Source organism: Rhinolophus sinicus, chromosome 4 (assembly GCF_057876585.1).
Source record: "Rhinolophus sinicus isolate RSI-liver-muscle chromosome 4, RSI-T2T, whole genome shotgun sequence".
Taxonomy (NCBI): domain Eukaryota; kingdom Metazoa; phylum Chordata; class Mammalia; order Chiroptera; family Rhinolophidae; genus Rhinolophus; species Rhinolophus sinicus.
The window spans coordinates 73,158,722-73,172,414 of record NC_142504.1 but is presented as its reverse complement, the minus strand read 5'-3'; the positions used below and the strand labels follow the sequence as shown (position 1 = coordinate 73,172,414).

Below are 13,693 nucleotides of genomic sequence, written 5' to 3'. Positions count from 1 at the left end.
TTATTTTACAAAGTGGTGATAATTTAACTGTTTCACACATTTGAATTTTCATATGTGGGAGTTGCATTCACTTACACTGGTGAAAATTCAAACTCTTCAATTACATCGTTAACATTTTAAACTATGGATATCTTTGACAAAACACATATAACCTAAGCTACAATTCAGATGTTTTACTCAGTATTCCTCTTGGTGTTAGCCATGGGGAAGTGACGGAGAAAAAAAAGAGGAGAGGGCACTAACACTTATCCCTTCCAAATGCCATTTTACATACCTCATCTCTTTTAACCCCACAATTAGGTGAGATAAGTGTTACATGATTTCCTTTTGGCTCTCGGAGCAGCACCATGGCAGTTGGAAAGAACAAGCACCTTATTAAAGGTGGCAAAAAGGGAGCCAAGAAGAAAGTGGTTGACTCTTTCTAAGACTGGTGTGATATGAATGCACCAACTATGTTCAATATAAGAAATACTGGGAAAATACTAATCACAAGAATTCAAGGAAGCAGGGCCAGCCCGGTGGCTCAGGTGGTTAGAGCTCCATGCTCCTAACTCCGAAGGCTGCCGGTTGGATTCCCACATGGGCCAGTGGGCTCTCAACCACAAGGTTGCTGGTTCAACTCCTCGAGTCCCACAAGGGATGGTGGGCTCTGCCCCCTGCAACTAAGGTTGAACACAGCACCTTGAGCTGAGCTGCCTCACGGATGACTCAGTTGGTTGGAGCGCAGGCTCTCAACCACAAGGTTGCCGGTTCAACTCCCGCAAGGGATGGTGGGCTGTGCCCCCTGCAACTAGCAACGGCAACTGGACCTGGAGCTGAGCTGTGCCCTCCACAACCAAGACTGAAAGAACAACAACTTGAAGCTGAACAGCACCCTCCACAACTGAGATTGAAAGGACAACTTGACCTGGAAAAAAAAAAAAAAGGCCTGGAAGTACAGTGTTCCCCAATAAAGTCCTGTTCCCCTTCCCCAATAAAAAGTTAAAAAACAAATAAATAAATAAATAAATAAAAGGACATGAAAAAGTTACCAAAAAAGACATTAAAAAAAAAAAAAAAGAATTCAAGGAAGCAAAATCACATCTGATGGTCTCTAGGGTTGTGTTTTTGAAATGAGCCTAGCTGATTTGCAGAATGATGAATCTGCATTTAGAAAAATTTAAGCTAATTACTGAGATGTTCAGGGCAAAAACTGCCTGCCTAATTTCCTAATTTTGCGGGTATGGAGCTTACCTGGGACAAAATGTGCTCCATGGTCAAAAATGGCAGCCCATGTTGATGTCAAGACTATCGGCGGTTATTTGCTTCATTTATTCTGTTGGTTTTACTAAAAAATGAAACTATCAGATTAAGGAGACCTCCTGTGCTCAGCATCAACAGGTCTGCCAAATCCAGACGGTGATGATGGAAATCATGACTCGAGAGATGCAGACAAATGACTCGAAAGAAGTAGCCAATAAATGGATTCCAAACAGCATTGGAAAAGACATAGAAAAGGCTTACCAATGTATTTATCCACTCTATGATGCCTTTGTTAGAAAAGTCAAAGTGCTGAAGAAGCCCAAGTTTGAATTGGGAAAACTCATGGAGCTTCATGGTGAAGGCAGCAGTTCTGGAAAAGCTACTGGGGATGAGACAGGCGCTAAAGTTGACTGAACTGATGGATATGAGCCCCCAGTCCAAGAATCTGTTTAAAATTCAGACTTTTCATCATGACAAATAAAACCTGTTAGCGATTTTTTTTTTTTTAAGTTACATGCATTGTACTAGCAAGAAAACTATGAGGCTCAGAGAAGATAAGCAAAGTACCTGAAGTGAAACTATTACATAGTGACAGGCGTAGACAAAAGCTCAGGTATGTCTCCTATGTTCAGTCTCTTTTTACTGTATCTTGGGACCACAAGCTCCCCGAAACAGGAATGCTAAATTTATGTCGTTTTCAGGGCTATGTATATGTAGAAATTTCATAAGTACACTGAGAAGGCCATGATGATTCTTCCACATGCAATCATACATGAAAAATGTTAAGCTCTTTATTATGAGAAGCCTTAAAGATGTGATTACATGATGATCATAATTATGTTTTAAGGAACATGTTCTCATCCTAAGCTTTCTAGGATAAGAGAATTGGGGGGCTAACCTATATTGGTGGTGATCATTGGTAACCATAAGCAACTTAAAATAAAACAGGAAATTTGACCAACTGGCTCACTTTCACACATAAAAGGCACACAATCCTAGCAGGTTTCTATGGAAACCATCTGTAGTATTTTCAGTGATGACTATCACATTAGTCCACACATTGGTAGTCTATAATTTCCTTTGAAACATTCTGACTTTACCTGAAGTTCTATTTACTCACTGACCTAGAAGTCAGGAACTGACATTATGCTTATTCCACAGTCGAAATTATATCCATGAAACTAGGAACAAATGAACATATTCCTGTAGTTTGGAGGTCTAGGAAAGATATGTTAAAACTTCACTCTTCTTCCTCTCATTCTGTCAGTTAATATCACAGATAAATTAAGTTGAAATTTTAAAATTTGTACCAATTGTGTTAATTCCCAGTTGAAAGTCCCTCAACCTGCATATTACCTGGTTAAGTTTAGGTGGGAACAAACCAAATGAATTACCCCACCGGGATTTGAAGATCACTGCACTTTAATTTAGCAGCTGCTAACTTAACAAGCACATGCAGGCCTAAAGTTCACAAACCAAGCACCCTCAACAACCCAAGACTGAAGGGTTTATTATCAAGAAGTCTGATACACAAAGTACCTGCTTTAGAAAGAAAGCTACACATTAGAAAAAAGAATGCAGATGCCCTTATCAAAAAGATTATTCAAAGATTAAAATAAATTTGGATTTAGTGAAATTCTGTGACGTCTGTCACTTGTTTGAATGGGTTTTGTGTATATTAATATATACATGGCCTCCCTGTGCATTCAAACCATTGAACATTCTCTAAAGTGTGCTCACTTTCTCTTCACAAATTTTTGTAAGAATGCTGGCAATGAAACTGGACCAGTTTCCACTCCACTGCAAGAAATACGGGCATTTTTCTCCTAGGAGGTTGCGTTCCCTCACAGTTACAAGGGCTAAGAGTGATATAAAAATTCTTTTCAGTGTAAGAAAAAGAAATGGAGACTAACTCAAGTATGGAAAATGATGATAACTCACTAAGAAAGAAACAGTTCACCAATGATAAGTACTTAACAAAGACACAAGAGCCTTTGCCTTTGGGTCCACAGTGTACCTAACATATATATCCAAAAGCCATAGTTCCCCAAGTCTGAGTAAGCATAAGAACCTGGGAACAACCCCAAAATACAATTTCCTATAGGTAAGGCTTAAATGAACCCTGTGGTATTGAACTGGAATTGGACAGATGCACAAATACAGACGTCCTTATGCCTGGGCTAGAACATGTATTTAATATCTGGGCTGTCTTTGCTAAGAAGATCTAGAATCAAGGATACTCTAGAAACAACAAGCACACCTAACAAGCCAGATCTTGGTTTCTAAATACCATTCTCCAACGAAAAGACCCAGGGCTCCTTGGAGAAGTGGTTTATCCCAGCACTGGGGGCAGGAAAATACATGATGCTGGAGCATCTAATAGTGCCACAAAGTAGTAAAGTGCTCAAAATCAAAAGAATAGGAGCATGTTAAGGGAACGTGACAGAGCTCCCAATGGCTAATGCTAGAACAATGTGAGCAACAAAATAATGGTAACTTACAGACTAAAATATTCACAAGTCCACACTGGTATAAATTAATATTAAGTAGGGAGAAAGGACAGCTTTCTTTTAAAAGGTGAATTCCAATTAATAAGAATAAGGAAAATAGAAAACCACTGTTAGAACACCACAGTAATAACTGTGGCAGGCAATTATGTTAAAAATGTTAAAAAATAGATGAAAATTTGAGGAGAAATAGGAAATCTGCATATTCTAAAAGTATCTTTCCCAAGATATATATTTATTACAAAAGGAAAAATAACTTTAGAGAAATCCACAGTCACCACCTGCATCAAGTGACTTAGGGAAACCTCACCAGTAATACGATGCAACAACAGCAGGGACCCCGATATGATTCACTGAAAAGAGCACATCACATGACCTCCATCTAACTAGGAGACAACATTAGACAAACTCAAATTAGGGGAAATTCAACAAAATAAATGACAAGTATTCATCAAAAGTGTTATTAAGGTCATGAAAGACAAGGAAAGACTGAGGAAGTGTCACTGATTGGAAGACTACACTGATATGACAACTAAATGTGAGGTGGAATTCTGCAATGGATCCTGAAACAGAAAAGGACTTCAGCGGAAAATATGTAAATAAAGTCTGTAATTTAGTTATAAAAACAAAACAATTCCTGGACTCCATGATCCCCTTCAGTTCTGATTCAATCTTTCTGGGAAATCTGTATCTACATTGAAAGCTCAGCAGGGGTTCCAGTGATCATAGAGTTGGGAATCAACGTCCTTGGGAATCACCCTCCTTGGCTGCCACCAGGATCACTGAGGAACTCTGAGGAATCCCAATGCCCTAGATTACAAGTACTTTTAAAACCCCCAAGTTGCCCCAAAATGTCAGCTTATTAAGCTATGTCTAATAACCACAAGAAGTGGATCAATTCCCAGTCCCCTCTTAAAAACTTCAGTGCACAGGGAGTGAAGAGAATTGGAGGGTGTACTTCCTGCTCCTATCCTGCTTCACTTCCCCTGAAGGAATCACTTTTCCAATATAATTTCAATCTTATGACTGCATATCAATCTATAATGGTTATGACTTCATTCTTTATTAGAATATAAAAGAAAGATGACAAATGACTTTTATAACCTCAGCGATTGCCCCTTGACCTAACTAAAGATAGCCTCTCTAGTTGCATTCAAGTGTTCAGGTAAATCTCAGAAAATGCAATAACATTCTAGAGATTACACAGCAATCCTTTTATCTTTTCCTGGGATTTAGGCAAATTTCTGATGAAGGCCTTTTCTACACAGATGTGGGCTACAGTAACATGGTACACCATGGGTACAAAAGTTCTAAACACGATTTAATCACAGAGTTAAAACAATACTCTAATAAAATAAGATCAACATATTGTTATTTCTACCCTTTAAAAAATCTTGTTCAAATGCCTTAAGAAAGAGAGCTTAGACAATGGTTCTAGGTTATGAAATAGACTTCATAGAAAAGACAAAAAAGATATTTTTCTAGAATAAGCAGCAAAGCAGTAAAAAAATTTATTTTCTCTACTTTCAATTAAAATAAGAATATACAACACATGCAAAAATTATTTACTCTAGGATTGATGTCTATAATTTTTTCTTCAGTAGAAATTGGTTGGTTTTGAATACTTAATACCTGAGATATAAATGTAAAACACAAATTATATTAAAAGATAAGTATTTTTCCAAAGGAGTTAAGATTTTTATTCAGATCCTTTCATATACCGTATTTCCCTGAAAATAAGACCCAGCCGGACCATCAACTCTAATGCGTCTTTTGGAACAAAAATTAATATAAGACCCAGTCTTATTTTTCTATAAGACCGGGTATAATATAATATAATATAATATAATATAATATAATATAATATAAATAATACTGGGTCTTATATTAATTTTTGCTCCAAAAGACGCATTAGAGCTGATGGTCCGGCTAGGTCTTATTTTCAGGGAAACATAGTAATCAGTTTTGTGAACATTGTACATACTGGATTGGAGGAAAAGTGTTTGATTTTGGATCCATTCAATCTAGTGCTGTTTTAGGATTTGGGGTAGCAGGGAGTAACGACAAATATGCTCAGGTGGGAGGGGCAACTTTTCCACTCTCCCACTGAGGGTTTACTGAGGGTTTCCTCAGTATTAAGCACACTGCGCCAGGCCACACACTCCACCTTACAGAGTGACTGGGTATCTTCTACCACTGTTTATGTTACTAAATTTTCCTGTAAATAATATAAATATACAGAATTCTCTCTGAAAAAAAGTGGGTTTTAGCACTCAACCACATAGGTTCCCCGTCCTCTGATAGAGAGCAGAGGTGGACAAGCATGGAGATGCTCTGCCTACAGGGCTTCCTGGAGTCTCCTACAGCTGGTGAGGATGTAAAGACCCAACCAAGGTCAAGTTTCACTTCTGTCTCATGAACAGGTCTCATAACTATGCACGGGGTTCTCACTGTTAATAAGAATGTTGAGATGCCCCCTAGAGTTCCTTCCAGCTCTAAATCACAGAAAGACTCCATTCTAGAAGAATTTCTTAGGATTACAAGTTTGGCGAAGTACTCATATAGTACATTCTGCCTTCATTTTAAAAACTGAATCAAGGTAATTTAAAATAAGTGGGGGTAAATAACGCCAACCAATTTTGGAACTTCAGGGTATGTGTGTATGAAATACTTTGGCTTTTTCCTTACCAAATACAGGAATTACCTTCACTTGTTTAGCAATATGGAAACATGATTTTTAAAAAATATTCCCAATTTCTAACAAAGCACAGAAGTCTTTTGTTTTTTTTCAATTATGAGACATACACATTTACATTCCAAATACATAAAACCATCTTCTTTTAGAGACTTTCACCTTCCAACAAGAGGTGTGCCCAGACAGCGTATGATTCGTAAGGAGCGCCCAGGTCACTGAGGGCCAGAACCCTGAGGATCAGTCCCCTCCCCATCGCCATGCACACACCTAGGTTATAAAGTCTAATAACTCCTATATCGTCAGTACAGCTTATTAAGCAGATATCAAATCCAATGTCCTAAACACTAGCCATTCAGAAAATCCAAGTTTCTCTTTACCATAAAAGGGAACTGATAATAAAATGCAGCCTAATCAAACACTCATTGTCCCCCCACTAGGAAACACCAGCACCAGGAAGCGTAAGAACTTCTTCCTGTGATGGGTGGTTTGTGTTAGTGCTACTCACTAAATGAATTTTTAAATATGTCATAAAGAGTCAACTATGTTCACTATTCTCCCTTCTGACCTTTACAACAAAAGTGCATGAATCCACATATACATCCACTACATACTATTAAAACTGAAATTTCAAAAGTAAATTGCCTCTTAGCAGCACCTGACTTGCATTCAGATTCAAACAATGTCAACATTCAAACAACGTCCAGTTCCATCAGTTCCTGAGAACCCTGAAAAAGTACACTTTTACCAACAGACCCAAAAGCAAAAAGCATACAAATGTGGTATTTTTTTAAAGGTGACAAGAATTTGTATAACTTTAAAACTAAAATCAACCTGATTAATGTGCCAAAGATTTTACAAATTGTCAAATTTTTGTCTTATTTTACACTTGTTTTCATAAAAACATATACACTTAATTTTCTAAAAAATACCTTTACTTCACTGCATTTACTTCAGGTCATTTTTTTTCTTTAAAGAAAAAGGCTCCATAAGTGGAGTTAAATTATATTTTCCTTAATTCACCTGATTTTGTTTCCTTAATGCAAACTTCTAGAACTTACACTGAGTTTATGTGACTTGTTTTGTATCTTTTAAGAGAAAAAACCCTAAATTAAAAAAAGACTCAGATAATATGCATTTCCTCCATGTATTTCAAGCTTACAAAATTTTTTTGTTTGCAATTATACGAGAAAAAAGATTGCAGAACAATAAAAACCATAAAGCTTTTAAATATTTTTATTCCTTAACTACTGTACTTAGATGCAGAGAATTGTAGAACCAGATATATTTAGTTTGAAATCCAGTTTTTTAAAAAAAATCATCCTCAGTTTAAAGCATCAACTTCATATTTTTTTCTAGGCAGAGTTATTTGTTAACTAATAAAGAGAAACAAGGTAGAAAGATGGTGCAGCATGAATGAGGAAGAGCAGGTGACCAAAGATTTCTGTTGAACTTAACATTTAGAAGTTAACAAAATCCCTTACGATGCTACATTTTCCAAAGAAAAGGCATTAGTCATTTTCTTTTGGTGGGAGTCCTCCCCACCCCTCCCCACCCCTCCCCCCTTCTCTCAGTACTATCCAGACTGAGCAAGCAAGCAAGCCACCAGGGACATTGGTGGACGTAACTCACCAGGATACCAGCAGGGGCCTTTCCATGGTAAATATCTTCAGTTTTACTTAATGAGCCTTCATGAACCTCCTCCTCATCTTCACTATCATCTTCTAAGTAAAACATCTTAAAATTGAACTACCTGATCAAGCATGTCTTTTTTCAAAGATGAAGGTACACTTCTAAATTATCAAAAAGGAAAGCTGCTCTGCTGACAAACTGCAGACACAGTAATATGGTTAAAACGGAAAGGAAATGGTTCTTAAAAAAAAAAACAGCAGCAATATACACACAACTTTACCAATAAGATTTGCTCAAAATGCCTCAACTCCTCTCTGAAGGAGATAAGCAGGGGTATGGGGCAGGCTGTGCCATGTGTTTACACTGATAGGTACCAAGTCCTGCCCAATCACATGACAGTCACTGCAGCTTCCATAACACAGGACAGGGATTGAGTTAATAATTCTCTAAAGCAATCACATCCTCATTTTTAGAAATAAAAACAACTATACATGTGGAGAATAATCTTATATAAACTAGTCATGTAATGGAAAATAGTTTGCATATATTTTAAGCATCAATGAGCTTCCCAAAGACAGACAGGTTATGTATGCTTTATAAGAACTCAATTACCAAAATTTTTTTACTTTGTCATGTTGGCATGACCTAATATAGTTTCACAATTCTGGAAGGGAGACAGCCTGCTCAGCATTGTAAATAATGAACAAATAGTAGTAATAATAATTTGTTAATATGTGTTAACATAATATTAACATTATTATATTAGTAATGTCATAGAAATACAGTAATGAACAATTTATTTAAATTCAATAGTATGACAATGAAACATTGTAAAGTTCAAACATTCTTGATTGTCATGCAGGGTGTCATGCGGGGTCTCTGGTCCCGCTCCCCACATAAGAACGCAGGATATGGTGAGGCCAAAAAGGAACACCCACGGAGCCATAGGTAGGGGAGTCATACCACCACATTCTCACTGGCGGAATGGCGAGAGACACACAGTAGGATCCACACATCCGCAGTCCGCCATTCACCTTTCTCTGCCTGCCAACCAACCAACCAATCAACGCAGTCCCAGCAGGTACATCAGTAGCCAATTGGCTAACCGGTTACAGCTGACTGCCAACCAATCACAGTCGATGGTCATTCACTACTCGAGCCAGCACCTTCCTATCAGCACCTTCCTACCCAAGGCTGAGAGCCTGGAAACTGCCCTCTTCAACTCCGTCCCCACATTGGTGTGTTTCCTTTCCAGCTCTCAGCAAGTCGACATATAGTAACTTCAGGTAAATTGTTTAAAAAACCTAAAACACACTTAACACATGAGTTTTAGTTAACGTGTTTTAGTTAAAACATGGATAAAATATATTAATTCTTAAATTAAAATATACTATTTTATTCATCAGTATCTAGGACTGTACTGTTCATTACAAATAGCCATTAGGCATATGTGACTATATTTGCGATTTGGCTAGTACCAATTGAGATGTGCTGTAAGTATAAAATACACACTTAAAATGTAAACAGAATGTGAGAAGTCTTATAATTTTTTTCCTAATTTTTTATATGCTATATAGGTTACATGTTGAAATGATAATATATTGGACATACCATGTTAAATAAGATATATTCTTAAAATGAATTTTACCTGCATTTTCTTTTTACTTTTTAATAGTACTAGAAAATTTTAAATTACGTATGTGGCTCCCATTACATTTCCATTGTACATCCCTACTTTAGGGCCCTGAGACAATCTTGCGAGCAAGAGGGATAAAATAGAACATTCACCCAAAGTTCTACTAATGAAGAACTAAAGACGAAAGGATTTTTCATCATTCCATAAAAGTATTTAGTTAATTCATCAACAATATACTATTATACATTTAATGATATTCACATTATTAAACCTTTTCCTCCCTCTAAACATTTTAAAGACTAAATTTCCAAATGTTTGACCAAATAAATGGGGGTTGGATAATGTTTACTGCAGCAATATACCACCAAGATATACATAATAAAAATGTTAAATGGCAGAGTTAAAAACAAATTTCACCACAATCAGAAACGGGAAAATTTATCTTGCATTCAATGTTACACTGCTTGCTGCCCAGCTTATCAGGTATTAATGTGAGCCTGGAGTACATGAAGCGCCCATAGGACTTGTAATCTAATTCAATATACATCATGTACACAAATTCCTCTTTTCAAAAGAAGTGATTTTGGGGGGTCTAAATGTATAAAAACTTAAACCTCTTCCTCCATGTCCTACTGCAGTTCCAGATCACTGGCATCAAATAAGAAAAAACTGATACTGGCATGCTGCCAGTAGGGAAAAATGGAAGGGGAAATGAGAAGCGAGGGAGAAGAGGAAGCAAGAGAGAAGAAAGGAAATTAAGGAAAAACTAAGTAAGAAGATGAGGAAGGGAGAGAGGGAAGGAAAAGCGAGGAAATAAAACTTGGAAGAGATGAGAAAATATGCAGGTGGGATGACAGGAAAAGGGGAAAACTGTATGTACCCTAGGGGGTGGATGGAGAGATGAAGATACAGGAAAGGAGAAAAATGGAGGAAAAAACCTCATCCATTTTAAATGTGAGGAAACTGAGGCCCAGAAAGAGATCAGGCAATTAGCCCCAGGTCATCCACTTAGTTGACACCAGATTTCTGGTTCAATGCTGTTTTTCATGATGCCAGGTTGAGACCACAAGGGAAAGTGCTAGGGGGAAAGGGGATGAAGATTGACAGGAAAGGATAAAAGACATAACAAGAGAGGTGAGATCCAGGAGGGCAGAGATTGGTGGGTGGGTATGAAACTCTGTTCCGGCAACCTTTGCCTCAAATGCCTCTTATGCAACAAGCAGGGCCCAGGCCAGCCACTCCAGTTTCCTGTTAGTATTGGTATTGTTTCACTGTTCAGATCGATGACTCACAGAATGTCCTGACGGTAAGGGAGCATGGACCAGAGGATGAGCTCATCTTCCAAACATCTACTTAGCCAACAGGCACACACCTCCAGCTTCCTCCTACGTATCAGCTGACCCCAGGCTAGTACCCAAATTCTACTTCCAACTGGTCACTTCAGTGGTGGCTTTTCAGACTTGGCCAGTAAGAGTTAAAATCAAATCAACAATTCTTAACCATCGGTATAATTTTCAAAGAAAAATGCTACTGTACTGCAAAACTTTTTCTCTATAGGCTAAGATAAGAATAAATGGTTAACTACCAAGAGAAACCACTTTTTTCTTTGGCATAGCATCTCCATCATCTTAAAAAAAAAAAAAAAAAAACAAGGTGGGTAGAAGTTGGATGCCTTTTTTCCAAGACTTAAGCTAGACTTTCCTAAAAAAAAAAGTCTAGCTTAGGGAAACGAAGCTAAAATGTTAGCAGGAGAGTCAGAATTTTATTCAGATTCCATAGCTGATAATAATGCTAATAAAATAGTATATACCTTTTTTGTTTTATTCTACTACTAATCCTTTAAGTATATGAAAATTGGCATAAAACACTTAAGATACAAGGATTTATTCAAAACTTCTTAACCTAAAATTATATTTGAAGTTGGGCTTAGTTGAAATACCTTTATGTCACAAATTATATTCTGATTTTAACACAAAGTATGAAAATAAGCTACTCTCCCCAGTAGTCATGCTGTGCAATAGTAACCTATTTCTACTGAATTACCAGTGAAGAGATGAGAAAACCAAAACATTTTGATTTGTAAAAAAAATCGTGATGAAAATATTTTTTAAAGCCTTAGTTACAAAGAATTAATAATCTCCACCATAATTATTCTATAGTGAAGGAATTAACTCAAGTGCCTTTCTGCATTTTTGAGGCCACTCCTACATGATAGATCCACACACAAAAGGATCAAAGCCACCTGAAACCGAGTTCCTTGAGCCAGATGGATCTCTTATTATCTACACTAATGCATATAAAGTTTTTCTTCCCATACGTGGAACTATGTCAAGTTCACTGTTTACCTATGGAAACAATCCATAAAGTGACTGATATGCTTTCTACAAAACCAGAGAAAATTTCACTTGATACCACTCAGGTTTCTCAAACATTTGTAGTTTAACTGCTTATTGGATAATGGCTAGTTTATTCAAGTTCCAGTGTTTCATTATATCCTCACACAATCCCAAAAACTATAAAAAGGATAGCTAGTGACTATTTCATTTGAGCTGTGAATGAATGAATCAGATGCAAACAGGTCTTTCTAAGGCTCAGAGGAGGAAAACAAGGGTCTCCTGGGATCAGAAGGCCCGTCTTAAAGTGACTCTTCCAATGATAATCTTGAAGACTTATATTTTAACTTAAAAATTCAACACATTTTGTATCCTGCTGATACTTAATATAAGTATTTCTTAATATTAAGAAGGTGACTAGTGAAAGTTTAAGGGTTAATGTACAACATTTACTGTATGGCCTAGAATATCCTCAGTGTACATATCCCAGTTTAAGAAGTTTAGGACAAAATAACCTCTGAGGTCTAACCCTTCTGACACTAATGTTTTAGGTCAAACAATCACCCAATATTTTGAGACCAGAGAGAGAATACTGAGAGCTGTGTGGCTGTAGCAATCAAGTCTTTCTGTTTGATCATTAAGAGAATAGAGCTAAACAGCCCAATCAAGGAGCAGAAGAGTCATGGCTTGACTTGTCACAAATTCTAGACAACACTTCCAATAAAATAGCGTGTTTCCCGGAAAATACAACCTAGCCGGACAATCAGCTCTAATGCGTCTGTTGGAGCAAAAACTAGTTAAGACCTGGTATATATTATATTATATTATACCCGGTCTTATAGTAAAATAAGACTGGGTCTTATATTAATTTTTGCTCCAAAAGACGCGTTAGAGCTGATTGTCCAGTTAGGTCTTATTTTTGGGAAAATACGGTAAAGCCAAAACAAGTGAGAAACCCTTTGCCCTGCTCAGAACCCCCATGTGGCTGCCTCACAGGGTGTATGTGTATGTCCGTATCCTGTTAATGACAATGTTTAAATGTTTGCCTTTTTCTTCTCTCATTTCACCCTCTGAATAGCAGCTTGCAATGGCTCTGTCCCCACATTGACACTCGGGGGTGACACCCTGAGTATATAAGTAATTTATATACTAGGGCTTTGTCAGCACATTTTGTTCACACCCAAGAAATTCTGTTAAAATGCAAGTCATATTATTATCAAATTCGAAATTAGTAAATACTTTTTAAAGTGTGGTACTTTAATCTTTAAACATATTTTTTTGCTATGAACTCACAACTAACGAGCGCACCAGTGTATCACAACACTGAAAGAGGCCAAGTGAAGGTACTTCAGGAAACATCGTGTTGGTTTTCTTCACTCCAGGTCAGAAGTGAGATGGCTTAAAATAGCCAAAGAAAACTATAACAAATAAATGAAGTGAGCAAGAGTTCATGGTATTATTAATCTTAAGAAAATTTCACTTAAGTGAAAATTATCACAAATTATGAGATCAGCATAACGTAGAGACTTAAGTCAGTCATATATCTCACATTCCTTTGACTCTTCAGAGGACTGTCCCCTGTCTACAGCTGGTTCTGCATAACATTCTAACTAAATATTTTCTGGACCACTTGAAAAACTGCTGATTGCTG

The 13,693-nt window shown here is 37.1% G+C and overlaps 1 protein-coding gene across 2 annotated transcripts in view; it reads right to left on the bottom strand.

Annotated features, from left to right (window-relative positions):
* The window catches only part of LPIN2 (lipin 2), a 72,597-nt gene that overhangs the window by 51,781 nt on the left and 7,123 nt on the right, over positions 1-13,693 (bottom strand). Inside the window, exon 1 of one of the 2 annotated variants that reach the window (XM_019755761.3) lies at positions 8,074-8,435. The exons of the other annotated variant lie outside the window; for it this stretch is intronic. Coding sequence (XP_019611320.3) covers positions 8,074-8,178 — 105 coding nt within the window. The 5' untranslated portion in view covers positions 8,179-8,435. Of the gene's footprint in view, positions 1-8,073; positions 8,436-13,693 lie in introns of those variants that run through there. 2 annotated transcript variants of the gene reach the window in all.